Source organism: Oncorhynchus gorbuscha, linkage group LG11 (genome assembly GCF_021184085.1).
Source record: "Oncorhynchus gorbuscha isolate QuinsamMale2020 ecotype Even-year linkage group LG11, OgorEven_v1.0, whole genome shotgun sequence".
In the NCBI taxonomy this organism is placed as follows: Eukaryota; Metazoa; Chordata; class Actinopteri; order Salmoniformes; family Salmonidae; genus Oncorhynchus; species Oncorhynchus gorbuscha.
This window is the reverse complement of record NC_060183.1, coordinates 67,149,440-67,172,937: the sequence shown is the minus strand read 5'-3', so window position 1 is coordinate 67,172,937 and position 23,498 is coordinate 67,149,440. Positions and strand designations below refer to the sequence as shown.

The window sequence follows — 23,498 nt, the reverse complement described above, 5'->3', positions numbered from 1 at the left end:
CCAAAAACCACCAAAAAACTATCAAAGTGTCTGCATGGAGAGAGTCTCCTCCATGAATGGGGAAATGGTGTATTTATCCTGGGAGACACCGGGCCCAGGTGTTTCCCATGTAGCTGACGACCCTCCCAACTCCGCCCACCAGCATCCTAATAAGGAAACAACAAAGAGAATACGGCAGACAGAGTGGGAGGGTCGTCACACTTCCCTTTTTCCGCATTATGTTACATTACAGCCTTATTCTAAAATATAATACATTTTTAAAAATCCTCATCAATCTACACACAATAATGACAAAGCAAAAGTTTTTTTTTTTTTTTTCAAATGTCTGAAAAACCAAGAACAGAAATACCTTATTTACATAAGTATTCAGACCCTTTTATATGAGACTCGAAATTGAGCTAAGGCGGATGCTGTTTCCATTGATCATCCTTGAGATGTTTGTACAACTTGATTGGAGTCCACCTGTGGTAAATTCAATTGATGGGACATGATTTGGAAAGGCACACACCTGGCTATATAAGGTCCCAAAGTTGACAGTGCATGTCAGATCAAGAACCAAGCCATAAGGTTGAAGGAATTGTCCGTAGAGTTCAGACAGGATTGTGTTGAGGCACAGATCTGGGGAAATGTACCAAAATATGTCTGCAACATTGAAGGTCCCCAAGAACACAGTGGAACACAGTGGCCTCCATCATTCTTCCTAGAACTGACCGCCCGGCCAAACTGAGCAATCAGGGGTGAAGGGCCTTGGTCAGGGAAGTGACCAAGAACCTGATGGTCCGTCTGACAGAGCTCCAGAGTTCCTCTGTGTAGATGGGAGAACCTTGCAGAAGGACAATCATCTCTGCAGCACTCCACCAATCAGGCCTTTATGGTAGAGTGACCAGATGGAAGGCACTTCTCAGTAAAAGGAACATGACAGACCGCTGGGAGTTTGCCAAAAGACACCTAAAGGACTCTCAGACCAAATCAAATCAAATCAATAAAATAAAATACAATTTTATTTGTCACATACACATGGTTAGCAGATGTTAATGTGAGTGTAGCGAAATGCTTGTGCTTCTAGTTCCGACAATGCAGTAATAACCAACGAGTAATCTAGCTAACAATTCCAAAACTACTACCTTATACACACAAGTGTAAAGGGATAAAGAATATGTACATAAAGATATATGAATGAGTGATGGTACAGAGCGGCATAGGCAAGATGCAGTAGATGGTATCGAGTACAGTATATACATATGAGATGAGTATGTAAACAAAGTGGCATAGTTTAAAGTGGCTAGTGATACATGTATTACATAAAGATGTAGTAGATGATATAGAGTACAGTATATACGTATACATATGAGATAAATAATGTAGGGTATGTAAACATTATATTAAGTAGCATTGTTTAAAGTGGCTATTTTACATCAATTCCCATTATTAAAGTGGCTGGAGTTGGCCTTGAGATAAAAGCTGTTTTTCAGTCTCTCGGTCCCAGCTTTGATGCACCTGTACTGACCTCGCCTTCTGGATGATAGCGGGGTGAACAGGCAGTGGCTCGGGTGGTTGTTGTCCTTGATGATCTTTATGGCCTTCCTGTGACATCGGGTGGTGTAGGTGTCCTGGAGGGCAGGTAGTTTTCCCCCGGTGATGCGTTGTGCAGACCTCACTACCCTCTGGAGAGCCTTGCGGTTGTGGGCAGAGCAGTTGCCGTACCAGGCGGTGATACAGCCCGACAGGATGCTCTCGATCTGTAGAAGTTTGTGAGTGCTTTTGGTGACAACCCACATTTCTTCTGCCTATTGAGGTTGAAGAGGCGCTGCTGCGCCTTCTTCACGATGCTGTCTGTGTGGGTGGACCAATTCAGTTTGTCTGTGATGTGTACGCCGAGGAACTTAAAACTTACTACCAGCTCGGGGATTTGAACTTGGAACCTTTCGGTTATTAGTCCAATGCTCTAACCACTAGGCTACCCTGCTGCGCCTTCTTCACGATGCTGTCTGTGTGGGTGGACCAATTCAGTTTGTCTGTGATGTGTACACCGAGGAACTTAAAACTTACTACCAGCTCGGGGATTTGAACTTGGAACCTTTCGGTTATTAGTCCAATGCTCTAACCACTAGGCTACCCTGCCGCCTCTGCTGTTTCCTGAAGTCCACAATCATCTCCTTAGTTTTGTTGACGTTGAGTGTGAGGTTGTTTTCCTGACACCACACTCCGAGGGCCCTCACCTCCTCCCTGTAGGCCATCTCGTCGTTGTTGGTAATCAAGCCTACCACTGTTGTTTCATCCGCTAACTTGATGATTGAGTTGGAGGCGTGCGTGGCCATGCAGTCGTAGGTGAACAGGGAGTACAGGAGAGGGCTCAGAATGCACCCTTGTGGGGCCCCAGTGTTGAGGATCAGCGGGGTGGAGATGTTGTTACCTACCCTCACCACCTGGGGGCGGCCCGTCAGGAAGTCCAGTACCCAGTTGCAGAGGGTGGGGTTGAGACCCAGGGTCTCGAGCTTGATGACGAGTTTGGAGGGTACTATGGTGTTACAAGATTCTTTGGTCTAATGAAACCAAGATTGAACTCTTTGGCCTGAATGCCAAGTGTCCAAGTGGAGGAAACCTGGGGCACAATCCCTCCAGTGAAGCATGGTGGTGGCAGCATCATGCTGTGGGGATGTTTTTGAGCGGCAGGGACTGGGAGCCTAGTCAGGATCAAGGGAAAGATGAACGGAGCAAAGTACAGAGAGATCCATGATGAAAACCTGCTCCAGAGCACTCAGGACCTCAGCTTGGGGCGAAGGCACACCTTCCAACAGGTCAACCACCCTAAGCACACAGCCAAGACAATGGAGGAGGGGCTTTGGGACAAGTCTCTGAATGTCCTTGAGTGGCCCAGCCAAAGCCCGGACTCTGGAGAGACCTGAAAATAGCTGTGCAGTGATGCTCCCCATCCAACCTGACAGAGCTTGAGAGGATCTGCAGAGAAGAATGGGAGAAACTCCCCAAATACAGGTAGCCAAGCTTGTAGCCTCATACCCAAGAAGACTCAAGGCTGTAATTGCTGCCAAAGGTGCTTCAACAAAGTACAGAGTAAAGGGTCTGAATACTTACGTAAATGTGATATTTTTCTTCTTTAAAAAAATATATATAAATTAGAAAACATTTCAAAAAAACGTTTTTTTCTTTTTCATTATGAGGTATTGTGTGTAGATTAATGAGGTGGGGAACTATTTTATCCATTTTAGAATAAGGCTGTAATTTAACAAAAGTTTTAAAAAGTCAAGGAGTCTGAATACTTTCCGAATGCACTGTAAGTGAGAACCAAGAGCCTCCTAGATTTTGTATTGAAGTCAATGTACCCAGAGGAGGACAGAAGCTAGCTGTCCTCCGGCTAACGCATGGTGCTGCTGAGACTACTGTAGACCTTCATTGCAAAACAGTGCATTTTAATCAATTATTTGGTGACGTAAATATATTTAGTATAGTTTTATCGTAAAATTAATGTTTGCTATTTTTATTTTTATGAAATTCACTGAGGAGGCTGGTCCTCCCCTTCCTCCTTCGAGGAGCCTCCACTGATTCAGAAATAATTCCTCTCAGTAACTAGTCTATTCTTCTATACTGCTTTATTGCAATCTGGTAGGCTTAATCCCCAATGACCTTTTTTAATAGACTTTTGTTGACAATTTACAGGTCCTCAAGCCAGCTGGCAGTTGACCATAGTCATGATGTTGTTGTAGGGGAGTTGGACAGCGTTTGGAGCTTTTCATTGGGACCAGCACAGCACTGTAGCTAATATAATCCAAAGGGCTCCACTAGGCTGTAGCCCCGGTCCAAAGAGTACCTCAAGTCTCAGCTCACCGTGTGGAGGGGAGTAGAGCAGCGGTGGCAACATATCTAGTCCAGATGGAGGAGAGGAACGACCAACCAACAGACCAACTGCTGCTCTCACATTTTTCACTTTTCCTACTGCTTTTCAAAATCATGCCACTACATAATAATGAGTGTGAGTTTTTGTCACAACCAAGGCTTGTGGGAAGTGACAAAGAGCTCTTATAGGAACAGGGCACAAATAATAACATAATAATAATCAATAATTTTACTCTTCATTTAACCATCTTACATATATATATACCTTATTTGTTCATCGAAGATTGTGAATAACTCACCACAGGTTAATGAGAAGGGTGTGCTTGAAAGGATGCACGTAACTCTGTAATGTTGGATTATATTGGAGAGAGTCTCAGTCTTAAATAATTTTCCACACACAGTCTGTGCCTGTAGCTTTCATGCCACTGAGGGCGAGAATCCACCCTCACATAGGTACGTGGTTGCAAAGGGCATCAGTGTCTTAGCCACAGTTACGTTTGGCTCCTTACGGACCGTTAGTGGAATTCCCGTGAGAGAATAACGGTTAATGTGATTGGATGGTAATTATTTGACTAGGATACCTGTATTTGACATTGTGTTGTTATTTCGCTGAACACTAGATGGCGAGAAAAAAACCTCACCCAAATGTATAGCCACATTGGAAAATATACATTTGTATTTTTATTTATTTTTCATGTGATTTTTAATTGGCGTACCCCCCGAAGGCCAGGGGTATACCTGCCGTAGAGGTTAAAACTGAAAGGGGAAAAAATCAGCCTCATGACAAAATGCATTATAAAACTGCACATTTTTCTCTCTGCCTCATGGCAAAATGTGTTGAAATGTGGGAAGTTAGCTGCCCCCCCCCCCCCCACAAAAAAAGTTGTTTGTGTCACATCCTGATCTGATTCACCTGTCTTTGTGCTTGTCTCCACCAACCCTCCAGGTGTCGCCCATCTTCTCATTATCCCATTTGTATTTGTACCTGTGTTCTCTGTTTGTCTGTTGCCAGTTCGTCTTGTCAGGTCTTACCAGCGTTCTTTCCCACATTCCTTTTTCTCTAGTTCTATTTCCTAGTTTTTTCTGGTTCTGACCATTCTGCCTGCCCTGCCGTCCTGTACCTGCCTGACTCTGACCTGATCACGAACCTCTGCCTGTCCTCCACATGCCCTTTGCCTGCCCGTGTTTCTAATAAATCATCTGAGAACCGTACTATCAGCCTCCCTGTCTGCATCTGTGTCGTGATAATTTGTTTGTCTATTAGGTGAAATGCGGTAGTTCGGCCCTGTGCATATCCCTATCTCACCAGTCTGCCTGCCTAATGCAGTAGCCCCAGACACACACACACACATGCACACTGAGGTGGCCTGCTGTGGCCTGGGCAATGATTCCTGATGGCTTTCACGGAGGAAGAAAGGGCGGATGGATCTCTGGAGGTCTGCTGCCCCCATCAGCCTCACAGCATTTCTGATTCGGGCTCAGAGAAAAGTATGGGGGACTTTGCCAACAATAAGCTACTGTATGTCTCATATTCACCAGCATAGTAAGTCTATGGCCTATCAAGATCTCTTCACATTCAAGGAATGTTCAGCTGAAGCTTATTGAAAACACATCTTTATTTCACATGCTTACAAACCAGGCATACCTTTTTGAAGGATGATGGATTGAAGTAGGAAGTCTTAGCTCTTCTATCTTTGGTAGAACATGACTGCCCTCTTCTGGTTATTGAAAAACCCTACACAAAGAGTTCAGGATGTACGCAGCATTCTCATCTTGAGTCGATGCGTTACATGCTGTTGTTGTCTGTTGGTTATGCTACGGGGGCATAACTAGCTACCTAGTTTAGTGAATATGAATGCCATAGTGATAATTCTTCAATCAAAACAGCCAATTAAATAATTGTCCCGTTTCATTTTTCCGGTAAGGATGTCTCATAATTCTTAAAATACTAAGAAAAATAGTATGTATTCCTGTGAGGATGTACCATTTAAAAAAAATTGGTTGAAGATGCCACGAAGTAAGTGACAATGCCTTAACCATATGTGTGTTGAAGACCACTAAGGGCCTCTTCCATCCTTGTCAAGGGGAGTGCTAACCTTCTCTCCTTTCATACAACACAAACTGTTACCGTCAAATGACCTCTATATATATGACTGCGAGAGTATAAACGTATTTCCTACGGTTACTCAAATTGAATCTACCAATATGGCTAAATATACAATAACAATTATAGAATATCCTATTATCTAATACGTGCAATGTTTTTCTAAATCCAAATCAGTAGTTATATTAATTTATTCGTTCTATCTACAAAAACGCCCAGAATGCATTGCCTAAAATTTCCATATCATTGGTGTGAGCCAATGACATCGAGTTATTGACCGCCTCAAACCAGGAAGTCAACAAAATATTTTAGCATTTAAACCAGACCGTTTTGGTGTATGCTATGAAACAACTACCTATTCGGTTTCTGATTGTAGTTGTCTACTTACTCCATCAGCTGACGCCAATGACGTATAGTAGGTTAAAGTTCAAACAGAACAGAATAGATTGGATTGGTTCAATGAGAAATGTCTTTAACGAGAGAATTTGAATGGGGAAGGGAAGTATGGCAAAATAACACGTTTTGAAATGTTCAGCTCAAGACAAAACAGTACTGTAGCGTTGGAAGTTGTTGATATCCCTCTCCATCTGTGGTCACATTATATACTTATTGACAGATGAGTGGTCAAAATGCTTAAACTAGGTATAGCTCATTTTAAATTTATAGCTGCTGGTTGTCAGTTTACTTTACCAGTCTTAACTAGCTACGCCCTTTAGACGCCAATGATAGCTAACAGAAACCTAGCCTTCCTAAAGGGTAGGAATCAGGTGTTTTTACTCAAAGTAACAACATAGTCTGGTCAAATACTTAGTAACTTAGTTGTAGGTAGGGTTATCTATAACTACAAACATAGTTGTGTTTTTACACATCTATTAACTTATTTCCGGATATCTTCAGAACTACCCACAATGCACAATTTTCTCAACATCATATGCAGAACCGGTGCTACCTAGCTAGATCCCAGTCTCAGTGGTAACGTTATTTACTAGCTGTGCTAGCATGTAATTACAAATCCATTTGTTAAATGTGGTTACGTTTACGCTACCTACACTTTAAAAGGGGGGCAGTTAGCTATAGCTAGTTAGTATCTAGCCCATGATCATGACTCAGTTCCATTACAATACGCATAAGAGTCAATGGATGAAGGCATCTTCTGTACGGGGGAGTTTTGTTAAGAGCCCAGACGCTCGGTCTGAACATTAGCTAACACACCACTTGCGTTATGTTTTTGGAAGCATAAGGACCTTATCTTTCGTATCAGCGAGAAATAATTGAGGTCAGGGCTCTGTGCAGGAGAGTCAAGTGTTCCAAACCATTTCTGTATTGATCTTGCCTTGTGCACAGGGACATTGTCATGCTGAAACAGGAAAGGGCAACTCTCAAACTGTTGCCACACAGTCGGAAGCACGGAATCGTCTAGAATGTCTTTGTATGCTGTAGCGTTAAGATTTGTCCATCGGACGACCAGATAGCCTAGTGGTTAGTGTTTGGCCAGAAAAGGAAGGTTGCTCGATCGAATCCCAGAGCTGACAAGGTAAAAATCTGTCGTTCTGCCCCTGAACAAGGCACACTGTTCCTAGGCTGTCATTGTAAATAAGAATTTGTTCTTACCTGAATGCCTGGTAAAATAAAATAAAACATGTTGAAGTGTGATTGATCACTCCAGAGAATGTGTTTCCACTGCTCCAGAGTCCAATGGCGGCGAGCTTTACACCACTCCAGCCAACGCTTGGCATTGCGCATGGTGATCTAAGGCTTGTGTGTGCTTGGCCATGGAAACCCATTTCATGAAGCTCCTGACAAACAGTTCTGGTGCTGACATTGCTTCCAGAGGCAGTTTGGAACACGGTAGTAAGTGTTGCAACAGACACATTTTTATGTCCTCCAGCACTTGGCGATTGTGGGTTCCTACCTAGACGTTTCCACTTCACAATAACCACGCTTATAGTTGACCGTGGCAGCTCTAGCAGGACAGAAATTTGACAAACTGACTTGTTGGAAAGGTGGCATCCTATGACAGTGCCACTTTCAAAGTCAGTGAGATCTTCAGTAAGGCCATTATACTGCCAATGTTTGTCTATGGAGATTGCATGGCTTTATGCCTGATTTGTATACACCTGTCAGCAACAGGGATGGCTGAAATAACTGACTCCACTAATTTGAAGGGGTGTCCACATACTTTTGATTATATGTAGTGTAGATAGTATGTGTAACAGCATAGTTGTCTGTCCTCATTCTCCTCTAGCTTTCATGCTTATCTTTGCTGATACACAAGTATTTTAAAGTGTGCATGTGACAACTGTTAAAAGGGCTTTATAAATACATTTGATTGTATGTGAGTCTTTGCACTGCATGTATTGTTTATCTAATCTTTGTCACTGGTGTTTTCTGTTTTCGCAGATGGTGCTGGTGAGAGGCACTCTACAGCAGTGGACTTGTCCAACCTGTGGTTGTACTGGACATCGCTCAGGTAAGCTGACCCCCTTGCCTGGCTACCCATCCACATCGCTCCGGCCAACTGATGTTTCTTCTCCAAGATGAGTCTGTATTTGGCTCCCTACCCAATGATTTCTAGAATGCAATCAAATTATGGCCATTCTGATTTGGTTCTAGAAGTTGTTGGGGAGGGCTAGGGCTGTGGGGGTCAAGTAATTCTGTCTGTCAGTTGTTGTCATGCAAAAGAGTGCCAGTTTTATGGTAATTAAATGTTAATTAACATACATTTTTGCATCTCCAGGCCTCTATGCATACAAGCTGCTGATGCGAGCCTTTGGAACGTCTACATTTTTAGAAAGTCTAATAAATCTATTTAATATACATCATCACAATAAATCCATTACTTATTTTAGTCTGGTCTAAAGAATATAATTAAACTTAGATAAATTAAATGGAGAGGATATTTTTCCCATTCCAGAGCGAGTGTGCATTTGAAATGGCTATGTTGAGCATTAAGGTGATAATTTGAAACAGGTCCTATATGCTGGATTTAGATTTATTTGGCAACTTTAGTTGTGAATAATACAAACCTTATTATGTCTTAGAAATCAAAACATATATGGACTGTATGGTGCGATATATAGGCTATTGAAACTTGCTCTCTGTTCCTTGCCTCAGGCTGTACAGTCGTGGCCAAAAGTTTTGAGAATGACACAAATATACAATTTCACAAAGTCTGCTGCCTCAGTGTGTATGATGGAAATTTGCATATGTAACCAATGTGAAATGGCTAGCTAGTTAGCGGTGGTGCGCACTAATAGCGTTTCAATCGGTGAGACCATGAAGTAGTTGTTCCCTTTGCTCTGCAAGGGCCGCAGCTTTTGTGGCGGGGTGGGTAACGATGCTTCGAGGGTGGCTGTAGTTGATGTGTGCAGAGGGTCCCTGGTTCGAGCCCAGGTTGGGGCGAGGAGAGGGACGGAAGCTAAATTGTTACACATATACTCCAGAATGTTATGAAGAGTGATCAAATGAATTGCAATTAATTGCAAAGTCCCCCTTTGCCATGCAAATGAACTGAATCCCCCAAAAACATATCCACGGCATTTCAGCCCTGCCACAAAAGGACCATTTGACACCATGTCAGTGATTCTCTCATTAACATAGGTGTGAGTGTTGATGAGGACAAGGCTGGAGATCACTCTGTATGCTGATTAAGTTTGAATAACAGACTGGAAGCGTCGAAGGGTGGTGCTTCAAATAATTGTTCTTCCTCTGTCAACCATGGTTACCTGCAAGGAAACACGTGCCGTCATCATTGCTTTGCACAAAAAGGGCTTCACAGGCAAGGATATTGCTGACAGTAAGACCGCACCTAAATCAACCCCATTTATCAGATCATCAAGAACTTCAAGGAGAGCGGTTCAATTGTTGTGAAGAATGCTTCAGGGCGCCCAAAAAAGTCCAGGAAGCGCCAGGACCATCTCCTAAAGTTGATTCAGCTGCGGGATCGGGGCACCCACCAGTACAGAGCTTGCTCAGGAATGCCAGCAGGCAGGTGTGAGTGCATCTGCACGCACAGTGAGGCGAATACTTTTGGAGGATCGCTTGGTGTCAAGAAAGGCAGCAAAGAAGCCACTTATCTCCAGGAAAAACATCAGGGACAGACTAATATTCTGCAAAAGGTATAGGGATTGGACTGCTGAGGACTGGGGTAAAGTCATTTTCTCTGATGAATCCCCTTTCCGATTGTTTGGGGCATCCGGAAAAAAGCTTGTCCGGAGAAGACAAGGTGAGCACTACCATCAGTCCTGTGTCATGCCAACAGTAAACCACCCTGAGACCATTCATGTGTGGGGTTACTTCTCAGCCAAGGGAGTGTGCTCACTCACAATTTTGCCTAAGGACACAGCCATGAATAAAGAATGGTACCAACACATCCTCTGAGAGCAACTTCTCCCAACCATCCAGGAACAGTTTGGTGACGAACAATGCCTTTTCCAGCCATAAGGCAAAAGTTATAACTAAGTGGGGAAACAAAACGTCGATATTTTGGGTCCATGGCCAGGAAACTCCCCAGACCTTAATCCCATTGAGAACTTGTGGTCAATCCTCAAGAGGTGGGTGGACAAACAAAACCCCACAAATTCTGACAAATTCCAAGCATTGACTATGCAAGAATGGGCTGCCATCAGTCAGGATGTGGCCCAGAAGTTAATTGACAGCATGCCAGGGCAGATAGCAGAGGTCTTGAAAAAGAAGGGTCAACACTGCAAATATGGACTCTTTGCATCAACTTCATGTAATTGTCAATAAAAGCCTTTGACACTTATGAAATGCTTGTAATTATACTTCAGTATTCCTTAGTAACATCTGACAAAAATATCTGAAGACACTGAAGCAGCTATCTTTGTGGAAATCAATATTTGTGTCATTCTCAAAACTTTTGGCCACGACTGTACACAGACTATTCTGAATTTATTCTTAATCTAATATGTAAAATTTGTTTTGATTTAGAATGGCCCATTATTAAAAGGGCAGGCGCAGGGGGAAAAAGACGTCATACATATACTCAAATAGCGAATGGAGGCCAGGCGCTTTCCATCCAGTAGCACCTTTCTGATTCAGAGGGGTTGGGTTAAATGCGGAAGACTCATTTCAGCTGAATGCATTCAGTTGACCAGGTATCCCCCTCTACCTTTTGTAGGCTACTTCAATTTTATAGCAGAGCATGTGCTTAATATGAGCAGCTGAGAAATAAATATAACAACATAGCATGATAGCATTTCTTTTTAACCTTTATTTAACTAGGCAAGTCAGTTAACTTCTAGGGTAGGAGGCAGCATTGGGAATTTTGGATGAAAAGCGTGCCCAAATTAAACTGCTTACTACTCAGCCATAAAAGCTAGAATATGCATATGATTAGTAGATTTGGATAGAAAACACTGAAGTTTCTAAAACTGTTTGAATGATGTCTGTGAATATAACAGAACTCATATGGCAGGCAAAAACCTGAGAAAAAATCCAACCAGGAAGTGAGAAATCTGAGGTTTGTCGTTTTTCAACTCTTGCCCTATCGAATACACAGTGTCTATGGGGTCATGTTGCACTTCCTACGGCTTCCACTAGATGTCAGCAGTCTTTAGAACCTTGTTTGATACTTCTACTCTGATGTGGGGGAGAATGAGAGGGGAATGAGTCAGAGGTCTGCTAGGAGCCACGAGCTGAACCGTGCGTGGTCAAGTGAAAGTTAGCTTGCGTTCTATTGCCTTTCTACAAAGGAATTCTCAGGTTGGAACATTATTGAAGACTTATGTTAAAAACATCCTAAAGATTGATTCTATACATCATTTGACATGTTTCTACGGACTGTAACGGAACTTTTTGACCTTTCATCTGCTGCTAGTTACTGCGCGTCGTGGGTTTGGATTGTGTACTGAATGCGCAAAAAAATAGTTATTTGGACATAATCGAACAAAACAAACATTTATTGTGGAACTGGGATTCCTGGGAGCGCATTCTGATGAAGTTCATCAAAGGTAAGTGAATATTTATAATGCTATTTCTGACTTCTGTTGACTCCAACATGGCCGATATCAATTTGGCTTGATTTGTTGTCTGAGCGCCGTACTCAAAGTAAAAAAAAAATGTTTATTTTGAGTATTTCTGTAAATTGATGTGACTGCAAAATCACCGGATGTTTTGGAACTACTGAACATAACACGCCAATGTAAACTCAGATTTTTGGATATAAATATGAACTTTGCCGAACAAAACATACATGTATTGTGTAACATTAAGTCCTATGAGTGTCATCTGATGAAGATCATCAACGGTTAGTGATGAATTTTTCTCTATTTCTGCTTTTTCTGTTTTCTGTTACTAGGTACATATTCATATCCAAAAATCTCAGCTTACATTGGCGCGTTAAGTTCAGTAGTTCCAAAACATCCAGTGATTTTGCAGAGAGCCACATCAATTTACAGAAATACTCATAATAAACATTGCTAAAAGATACAAGTGTTATGCATGGGATTTATATCCACTTCTCCTTTACCGAAAAAGCACACCATGCAATAATGTGAGTACAGCACTCAGACAACTTCAGCTCACCATGCAATAATAGAATGTATGCACACATGACAGCACTCTAAATGGCATATATTATTATTATTACAACAAAACAAGCCATACAGATATCTGCCATGTTGTGGAGTCAACAAAGTCAGAAATAGCATTATAAATATTCACTTATCTTCATCAGAATGCACTCCCAGGAATCTATTATTAGTAGATTTGGATAGAAAACACTCTGAAGTTTCTAAAACTGTTTGAATCATGTCTGAGTATAACAGAACTTATTTAGCAGGCGAAACCCAGAGGACAAACCATTCAGATTTTTTTTTTGAGGTCACTCTTTTCAATGGGTTTTCATTGGGAATCCAGATTTCTAAGGGACCTTCTCTTGCAGTTCCTACCGCTTCCACTGGATGTCACCAGTCTTTAGAAATTGGTTGAGGTTTTTCCTTTGTGTAATGAAGAAGTACGGCCATCTGGAACGTGGGTAACTTGAAGTGTACTGTTAGAGGCGCGTGACCAGAAAGCATGCTACAGTTTGTTTTCCTCCTGTATTGAACACAGATCATCCCGTCTTCAATTTGATTGATTATTTACGTTGAAAAATACCTAAAGTTGTATTACAAAAGTAGTTTGAAATGTTTTGGCAAAGTTTACAGGTAACTTTTGAGATATTTTGTAGTCACATTGCGCAAGTTGGAACCGGTATTTTTCTAGATCAAACCCTCCAAATAAATGGACATTTTGGATATATATCGACGGTATTAATCGAACAAAAGGACCATTTGTGATGTTTATGGGACATATTGGAGTGCCAACAAAAGAAGCTCGTCAAAGGTAAGGCATGAATTATGTTTTTATTTCTGCGTTTTGTCGCGCATGCAGGGTTGAAATAATGGTTTCTCTCTTTGTTTACTATGGTGCTATCCTCAGATAATAGCATCGTTTGCTTTCACCGCCTTATTGAAATCTGACATGTTGGCTGGATTCACAACAAGTGTAGCTTTAATTTGCCATCTTGCATGTGTGATTTTTATAGTAAGTTATTTGAATTTGGCGCTCTGCATTTTCCCTGGCTTTTGGCCAGGTGAGACGCTAGCGTCCCACATATCCCAGAGAGGTTATTAACAAGTGACAGCCGTAAGGGATCATAGCTTTTACCTGGTTAGTCCGTTATGGAAAGAGCAGGTGTTTTGTATGTTCCAGTGTAAGCCTGATTCAGACCACTCACACAATAAAAAAAGTATGTTATTTTCAACATGTATTTAATTGGCACAGTTAACACAATACAAAGTATTCAGTGCTCTAAAACATAAGCATATACCAACTTGAACACAAACAAAAGTGCTACACACACCATTTGGCAGACTTTACAAAAAAAACAGTCTTAGCAAAGCAGAGAAAACAAAGTAAGGCCTTTAATACTTAACCTTTAAAATATATTTATTTCCTTTTTTGTCTTAGTTTAATCCATATTTATTTATATATATTCTCTCTAATTTCAACAAGCCATTTTCTTTTGTACAGGTGCACTGGGGCCTGGATGGAGGTCTGGGTTGGTCTCAGTTGAGAGTTAGGCAGATTTTTCTCTATACTGGCTCTCTGAGTGGGTATGTCTGTCAGTCAGCATAGCACAGAGATGCACCTTCTGATGGTCTGCATAAAAATTAGTTTTGCCTTCTCACAAACAAACAAAACAACTGCCAAGTCAATATCTACACTAGTCAAAATAAGAGCTGGACGGGTGGGAATAGCAAAGTAAAACTTTGACCTGACCTGATTCTCGGCCACAGAACATGCAGATTTGCGCTGCTTGTCTTTTTAAATTATGTCAAGTAACTGGGACTCCACATGGTGATGGATCACTGTTCAATTGTGGTTCTGCTGATAATATACATGGTTTGCATTGATACAATTTCAGTTGCTGCTCCCTGAAATGTTGCTTGAGTAATAATACTGGAATACATTTTTTTTTCAAAACACTTAAGGCAGAGTGCCAAATGGCACACTATTCCCTACATAGTGTAATTATTTTGACCAGAGCCGGATCAAAAGTAGTGCACTATATAGGGAGCCATTTGGGACATACCTGAAGCTAATAATATCACTAATTGCTTCATTACACAAAACAAATGTTTTTCATTACTTTATCTACAGTGACTTCAGGCAGATCAAACAACTGGTTTCATAATCAAGTGGTTTGTAATTCAGGTGCAACAGTTTTCCAGCTAGAAACTAGCTACAAATTAAAAAGCAATCTCTTCGACCAAACACTGTTAAAAAATAATTACAAAATTAAAATGTTTATATGCGTTCAAGAAAGGGAAACAGTGGACATCATCATCTCTGTAGACATTGAGAGTAATCTTCCTTCACCACCTTTATAAAAAAACGAGATGTCTCGACCTAGTCAACATACCATAGATAATAGAATGGCATCTTACTCCCCCTAATTACTGCACAGTTGGGTAGAGCATGCAAGTTAAGCATTTCACTGTACTTGTGCATGTGACACAACTTGAACTTGTTTTTAGATTAAGTGGTAGCTAGGATCAACCCAGTTAAGGCCCAATAGGAAGTTTGTCTTGTCTCATATTCAGTCACAACATTGTGGGAAAGTGTGTGGATCATAGTATACAATACTTCCACACGCAGTAGTAAGTGGCCCAAGCAAACTACATGAGAATTTAAAATCATCTTCAAGTTCTCTTCCAGGGGACACTGTCTGTTGGATATACAGTGGAGACGTGAAACACCGCAGCATGTATCCACAGGATGACGCTAACGACCGCTTGCCTTCAACACACTTCTCAAACACGTACAATGTCAGCCAACAACATTACATACATACAGTATAACAAATAGACAAATTCAATGTTTTACTGTGCATGATATCATTCAGAAACAGACATTTTGGAATCCCACATTTTCTTCTCTTCCGGTAATGAGATTTGAGCTAGAGGAGTTACTGTGAGGGAGAGCACACACTCACTGTTAAAAACACAGGTAGGTGAACATGCTTTCAGAGACGACGAACAGTCAAACAGCCACAACAAAAAACTAAATAAGGAACAGCTAGTAGATGATCCACAGGCACAGAACCCAAAAGGTGACGAATGGATAAACTGGTTAAGAAGTGTAACAGGCCGTTGGGGTTAACTTAAACAAAAAAGGCCGGGTGACGAGCATAAGCTAGCCCCCTGAGCCAAGCGGGAGGGGGCGAGCCAAGGAGGAGACAGGGCAAGCATGCACACCGCACGCCCCACCATAAGCGGTGACATGGCGCTCAATGACCAGCGACTGACACTTGCAGGGGAGGGGAGGGGTGTGGCCAGAGAGGAGCAGACGGGATGCCAGAACAACACATGATGGTATGGTAAGGTGAGTGAAGTAATGTGAACCTGTCTCCAACCCCATGTTCCTGGAACTCCCAGTCCTGTCCCTTTCTCAGTCATGGATGGAGTGTGTATGGGGGATGTACATGATACTGACAGGCACCCACACGCGTACACACACTATAAATGAACTTCAGTCATACAGATGACGAATCAGAGAGTGGAATAAATGTGTTGTTTCCATGGAAACTCCATGTGATGCTGGATCTGGACTGTTCCTTCTGCGATGATGGCTCTGAGTCAATGAGTGAGAGATTCTGCAACTGCATCCACCTGATTGATTTGTATGGGAGTGTGGACTGGAGAGGGATTGGGTTGCTTCAGAGCTGGACCCGGCCCTGTCTGACCACACCCTGCCGTGCTTTAGGAGGGGGGTTAGGGAGGAGTGTCAGGGAAGTGGGTTGGGACTCGAGGGGCATTCGAGGTGAGAGAGCCAACAGCGTCCATGGTAACGCTGCATAGCGGAAGCGGAGTTAGTACATTGAGAAGCAAAGCTTTGCAGAGACAAAAGAAGCTAAATGATAAATGGGTAATAACCTATTAAAAAATAAAAGATTTCCGAGCGCTCAATTTGGTTTGTTTTTCTCTTATTGTTGCTTCTGGTCAAAGACCGTTGCAGAAGGAGAGAACTCTACAAATGTCTCAGGTTGGAAATTGAGATGAATCATAGGCCTCCTGTCTTTGCCTCGGTCATGTCGCTCTCTCTGACTTTCTGACCGTAAAGGAACGTGAACGTGGTCGCTCTGTCGCTGAGGCTGCTTGCCCTGCCATTCCTGAGCCGGCTCTCACACTTTTAGGAATCTGCAATTTGAAAAAAAAGTATAAACACGAGAATCTCAGAAAGAAAATGTAGTTCACTATTCTTTGCATTCGTCTTCTGAAGGAAATATTGTTCTGTAGTCAGATAACTATCTAATCCAGAGAACCCAAGAAGCTCCTTCTCTCTGGCTTTAATATCAGTTGCTATACCTTAAAAATTTAATCTTTTGATTCTGCTACTGTTTCTAAATGTCAGCTTTGTGTGTGAATCTATCATTTCCAAAAACCAAGAGACACTTAAGCTTTTAACAATTTCAAACATGCACCAAAACATGTTATGTAAAACATAAAATGACTACAAATGTAACATGCCTCACATTTCATTTGGACCCTGGTTTGGGGGAAGTGTGTTAGCACTGACAGAAATGGGACTTTACTACTTGAGAAGAAAGGGTTGTGAAGGCATATTTGTTGAGCTTTTTGAGATTTGACAAAGTTGGAATCTCTCCCAAGAGACCTTTTGGGCCTATGATTGCACAATTCAGTAATCTTCAAAAGATAAATGCCTGGATATTTTAGAGGCATAAAACAGTTTGTCAACACCATACTTTAGCACAGATGCTTCTCAAATCGACTCATCTGCACAAGGGTGCTACTCAAAAACCATGCATGAGCTGGCAACCAACCAAGCACCAACGCTCCAATCAGCCCCACAACAGTCCGTTCTCACAATGTTCTCACCGAGAGGGAAAATGGCGGTACAGCTCATTCTCAATCCTGTATTCCCGTATGAAAAGAAAGGCCCAGAATAGTCCAAAACTAAAATATATATATATATATAAAGTTGTCTCTTTCTTGGACCTTTAAGTATGTGATTGGTGCATGTTGACTGTACAGGAGTGAGACAATCTAAGGGATAGGGGTTGTGAATTAGGTACAGCATGTAGTCATTATGTATAGCAGAATCAGTAATTTCTCATTAGCATATTTTTACATTGTACAATCTAGCATGCTTTACTACTGGGGACAGCAAGCAACTGGTGTTGATTTTTTCCCCACATGCTCTTTGAAAACTATCCTGTGGTTTAAACCCCCCAAAAGGTTTATTTGAGAGCCTATATTAGTTATCTTCAAATACCACCTCTGTGTGGGAAGATGATACAGACAGATCTTATCTTAGTCAAACACAGATACAGACACAAACTTACATTTGCCATTTTGTTTTCATCCTGACCTCAACTAGTCTATCTTTGAGGCCATTGGCTATGATAAAATATATCTTTGAGGTCAGTTGATTACATGTCTGGGGAGAAAGAAATGGCAGCAGATTCAAAAGTTGGGAAATATGACCCTATGCATATCAAGAACAATAGGACAGCAGCACTCATTGAAATCCTCATTAAAACTGGCCTGATTCCCATTGAGTTGACTGGAGAGGTAATGACAGTGCTCCCAGCTGGCCACTCAGTGGCACTAAAGCAAACGAGGAGAGGATTCTCTCAGAACCAGTGGGAAAACAACGCTCCCCTAGATACCGATCTAGGATTAGCTTCCACAACCCTAACCTTCACCTTTCTAGGTTAAAATGCAAAACTGACCCGGGTGGAAACCCTGACAGAGCAAGATGGAAATTCTGATTGGTCCATCTTTCAGAGAGGGAGAGAGTGGGAGGAGTCTACTCTGGTCTAACCAACCATCACCCTCACTCCTCCCATCTTCTCTCACCAAATCCTTAGTTTGTCCCATCCAAAAAGAAAACCCCTTCAGTTAAATGTATGTCATAGCACCTTTGGTGTTCGTTTCCAAAAAGACCTCGACGTAGGACGTGGGTACGTAGCCTTCTTCCTCTTCGTTCCTGCGGACCCTCGTCCAGCCGTCACCTTTATCCTGCTCTATTACAAACAGCAGCTCTCCTTCGGTCACTGAGATAGTCCCCTCATTATGACCTGAGGGAGGAGGAAAGGAAGGAGGGAGGGAGGGAGAGAGACAGTGTAAAATAAATAGTTGGGAAAGTAAAATTGTTGCGTTTCTCTCAAATAGTCAAATAGATGTGCCAGCCCCCATTACCCGTGTTGTTGTCTCTGATTGGTGTATTACCTGTTAAAGGTGTATTACCTTCAAATGAGTAGACGGCTTTACAGGTGCCGATGGTGGGCAGTGTCTCCTCATCCCCATCATCAAACTCATCATCAAACTCTGGAGTGTTTGCTATGGCCACCTTGACCTGAGTCTCTGAACTCTGCTCCTCTGTGTAACTGCCATCCGGGCTGCTCAAGGACCACACACACACACACACACACACAGTAACTATAGCAATCTCACAACACATACTGTAACAAACTAGAAAGCTGTGTTGATTAATGGAGTGTGTGTTGTGTGTACTGTACCTCTCTCTGTCCTGTGCACAGTTGTTGTCGACCATGGTGCTGTTGCTGTTCTGTGACTCGTACAGACCACTCTGTCTCCTGGGAGGGTCACTCCTCGACGGTAACCTCCCCTCCACCTCCGCCAGCCATCCCTGGTAGGGACAGTCAGACACACACACGTACGTTAGGGATGTGAGATGAGATCTGCTAGTGTAGTTCATTCCAGAGCTATACTAGCAACACTCACAGTTCGTCCAGCATCTAGAAATAAATTCATGTCTGGGATAGGTCAAGAGGGCTTAGGATGACTCACCTCGAATTTCTGGACCTCGGACTGCAGTTTCTCGATGTTCATTGACATCTCTACTAGCCGGGGGTCCACACTGGCAGGGTCTCCCATCTGGGGATTCTTCTCATACACACCCTTCATCTTAGTTAGGGCATCTCTGATGGATGGACACAGAGGAAGAGATATTAACTAATTTCATCGTCCGTTCCCCCGCAGAAATCGAATTAGCATAATAACCAAATCCCCATACATATGTCAGTTTAAGCTAGAGATCTCATTTATTTTGCATTGGATCAGTGGCGACGTGTCTTTCAGAGGAGAGCCCCACCTGTTTAGCCATTTTTCTTCTTTCTGTTTTGCATGTTATTCTGGCATAATATGTTTCACATATCAGTTTGCAAACAATATAAAAATGCATCCATTATTGAGTTAATAAAGCTGCATGCAGGTGTTTCAGCCTAGCTCAGTGCTTTCTGTGGTGGTGGAGCAGCCAGCGGAAAATACGTAACTAGGAGTTCTCTAGTTGCGCTGTGATTGGCTCAGTGTTATTTCACTCATGGGGACACTACGTCACCACAAAATCTACAGGTAGAGCTCGAAAATTCAAGTCCCTTGGGTGCTGCCATAGAGTTACATGAGAAGTGCCCATCCAAGAAGGCTCAAGGTCATTGGCCACAGATAAAATGTAAAATCACGTTATATCTACCATAGCTTTGATTGGATTGATGTCAACCTCATACTTTCAAAATCTTGATGACAAGCAGTCATCATCATGCATCAAGTCGGCAATCTACTGGCAAATCCTTTTCAATCCTTGCCATATAAAAATAAATTGTAGATAAAACATTATCGGCCATTAGACATAAACATTACATCAATTGTAAATCGCAAATTCAACAATGAGTGATAAGGCGCCACTACAGCCCGGGGTTCGATCCCAGGCTGTGTCACTGCCTGTCGTGATCGGGAGACGCATGGGACGGTGCACAATTGGTCCAACGTCGTCCGTGTTAGGCCGACCGTGATGTCCTCGTCTCATCGTGCTTTAGCGACTCCTTGTTGTAGGCCGGTCGGTCCACTTCGGGCGTCAGAGCGACAGTGTTTCTCCGACACATTGAGATGGTGCGGCTGGCTTCCAGGTTAAGCGAGCAGTGTGTCAAGAAGCAGTGCGGGCTCTCGACCTTTGCCAAGTCCGTAGGGGAATTGCAGTGATGAGACAATATCATAACTACCAAATGGATATCACGAAAAAGGGGGGTAACGCCATGGGCCAGAGAGTTTTGAATACATCGGCCATGCTGTCAATCCAGCATGATTTCTGCCACGTTCAAGACAACTGGGAAACTAGCTCCGACTGGGAAAATACGGAAAATCATTTTGAACGGTCATCTAACTCTGAATTCCAAGTCTGGATTTCGGTCCTCTTTCTAGAGCCCACAAGAAGGCCCGCCGCGCCACCTTCCTGTTCAAGTGAGCACAGCACAACAAGGTGAGTCCAAAAATATATTGTATGCTGTTGCATAAATTATGTAATATGCCAGGGGGATATGTATACGGTAGCTAAGTTAGTAATACTAAGTGTATGTTGTGTAGTAAGCTGTTAGTAGCCCATGTACCTCACCCTAATAATTTGCTCCCTTTTCACCGCACAATTTAGCCTACTTGGTGGTGCAGATTAGGCCTATAGCCTGTTTAATATTGTAAGAGCTTTCATTGTCTGCTTATATGCCCCCTTTATTTATCCTACAGTTCTAACTTGCTGTACAGGGACAATACTGTAATAATGGCCCATGTTCTGAATTCTATCGCCGTGCATTAACAAATAGTTATATTGACTACGTCCATCCTAGCGCACTCATAGTCTTAAACTAAATTATGGATTGCCTCTTATGTGCGCGTTGTCCCCTTATGTCATAGTTTGTACATATCAATTGTCAGTAGAAACCACATTTGTTTAAGCAGGTCAGCCGTGTCAGCTATGTTTTTTTAAAAGGCAGTAAATGAGGCTGAAGGAACTGTTTCGCTGCCAGACGAGGCTCTGCTAATAGTCAGGTGTAGCAGTGTTAAGGTTTTGGGACAGCTTCATATATGTCCTAATAGTTTGTGGGCATCGTTTGTCACCGCTATAGTGCAATTCATGTATTGTTTAGTGTTGTGTAGTGGATTTGCTGGCATGCGTCAAACTCCACCCCCTCCCCAATAAGTGGCTAAAATCGCCACTGCATTGGATGCATCTCAATCCATTGCATTCTCTTATGTAACACCTCCCCATCTGTGGTGAAAGGTGACCGAGCTAGAGCGGTGTTTGTCAGACCATGAGACATCCTGAAAATCGGTCTCTCACAAAATTGTGTGTAGCGGCCAAACGATTTGACCTAAAAACTATTATGACCCCTCAATGGAAAGATGGGACTCTCACAAGCACGATGGTGTTCTCCATCTTGGGACTCATCTGAAGTCGGTACAGCCGATCTGCCAAATTCTGTCTGTATCGTCTGAACAGTTTGGGCTACACACTAATATGTAAAGGTGAGACTAACGAACATGTACATGTCAGTTGTTTTGCTCCAGAACACCCACAGGCCTCACAAGACTCGTCTGAAGGTACAAATGTATGGAGTGACAAAAATAAGGAGTTAAATACAGTTGAAGTCTGAAGTTTACATACACTAAGGTTGGAGTCATTAAAAGTCGTTTTTCAACCACTCCACAAAGTTCTTGTTAACAAACTATAGTTTTGGCAAGTCGGTTAGGACATACACTTGGTGCATGACACAAGTAATTTTCCCAACAATTGTTTACAGACAGATTATTTCACTTATAATTCACTGTATCGCAATTCCAATGGGTCAGACGTTTACATACACTAAGTTGACTGTGCCTTTACACAGCTTGGAAAATTCCAGAAAATTATGTAATGGATTCAGAAGCTTCTGATAGGCTAATTGACATTATTTGAGTCTGTTGGAGGTGTACCCTGTGGATGTATTTCAAGGCCTACCTTCAAACTCAGTGCCTCTTTGCTTGACATCATGGGAAAATCAAAAGAAATCAGCCAAGACCTCAGAAGTCTGAGTCTGGTTCATCCTTGGGAGCAATTTCCAAACATGAAGGTACCACGTTCATCTGTACAAACAATAGTACGCAAGTATAAACACCATGGGACCATTCAGCCGTCATACCGCTCAGGGAGGAGTGTTGAACGCGTGTTCTGTCTCCTAGAGATGAACGTACTTTGGTGCAAAAAGTGCAAATCAATCCCAGAACAACAGCAAAGGACCTTGTAAAGATGCTGGAGGAAACAGGTACAAAAGTATCTATATCCACAGTAAAACGAGTCCTATATCGACATTAACCTGAAAGGCCGTTCAGCAAGGAAGAAGCCACTGCTCCAAAACCGCAATAAAAAAGACAGACTACGGTTTGCAACTGCACACGGGGACAACGATCGTACCTTTTGGAAAAATGTCCTCTGTTCTGAAACAAAAATAGAACTGTTTGGCAACAATGACCATTGTTATGTTTGGAGGAAAAAGGGGGATGCTTGCAACCCGAAGAACACCATCCCAACCATGAAGCACGGGGGTGGCAGCATCATTTTGTGGGGGTGCTTTGCTGCAGGAGGGACTGGTGCACTTCAAAAAATAGATCAACATGAGGGAGGAATATTACGTGGATATATTGGACCAACATCTCAAGACATCAATCAGGAAGTTAAAGCTTGGTCCCAAATGTGTCTTCCAAATGGACAATGACCCCATGCATACTTCCAATGTTGTGGCAAAATGGCTTAAGGACAACAAAGTCAAGGTATTGGAGTGGCCATCACAAAGCCCTGACCGCAATCCCATATAAAATTTGTGGGCAGAACTGAAAAAGTGTGTGCAAGCAAGGAGGCCTACAAACCCGACTCAGTTACACCAGCTCTGTCAGGAAGAATGGGCCAAAATTCACCCAATTTATTGTGGAAAGCTTGTGGAAGACTACCCAAAACAATTGGACTTTTTATGGCTGCAGGGGCAATATTGAGTAGCTTGGATGAAAAGTGCCCATTGTTAACGGCCAGCTCCTCAGTCTCAGTTGCTAATATATGCATATTATTATTAGTATTGGATAGAAAACACTCTAAATGTTCCAAAACGGTCAAAATATTGTCTATGAGTATAACAGAACTGATATTGCAGGCGAAAACCTGAGGAAAATCAATACAGGAAGTGGCTTCT

General features: G+C 42.4%; 1 protein-coding gene and 1 non-coding gene across 2 annotated transcripts in view; both read right to left on the bottom strand.

Moving 5' to 3' along the window:
* Positions 1 to 5,841: 5,841 nt before the first annotated feature.
* LOC123989654 lies at positions 5,842 to 5,970 on the bottom strand. The gene has a single exon (XR_006830609.1). It is a non-coding gene; the product is annotated as a U6atac minor spliceosomal RNA (small nuclear RNA).
* A 7,739-nt stretch (positions 5,971 to 13,709) lies between these two features.
* The window catches only part of LOC124049148 (formin-binding protein 1-like), a 98,015-nt gene continuing 88,226 nt past the window's right edge, over positions 13,710 to 23,498 (bottom strand). Inside the window, 5 exon segments of the mRNA XM_046370517.1 lie at positions 13,710 to 16,662; positions 18,408 to 18,566; positions 18,736 to 18,887; positions 19,008 to 19,138; positions 19,300 to 19,432. Of these exon segments, the coding sequence (XP_046226473.1) occupies positions 16,655 to 16,662; positions 18,408 to 18,566; positions 18,736 to 18,887; positions 19,008 to 19,138; positions 19,300 to 19,432 (583 nt within the window). The 3' untranslated portion in view covers positions 13,710 to 16,654.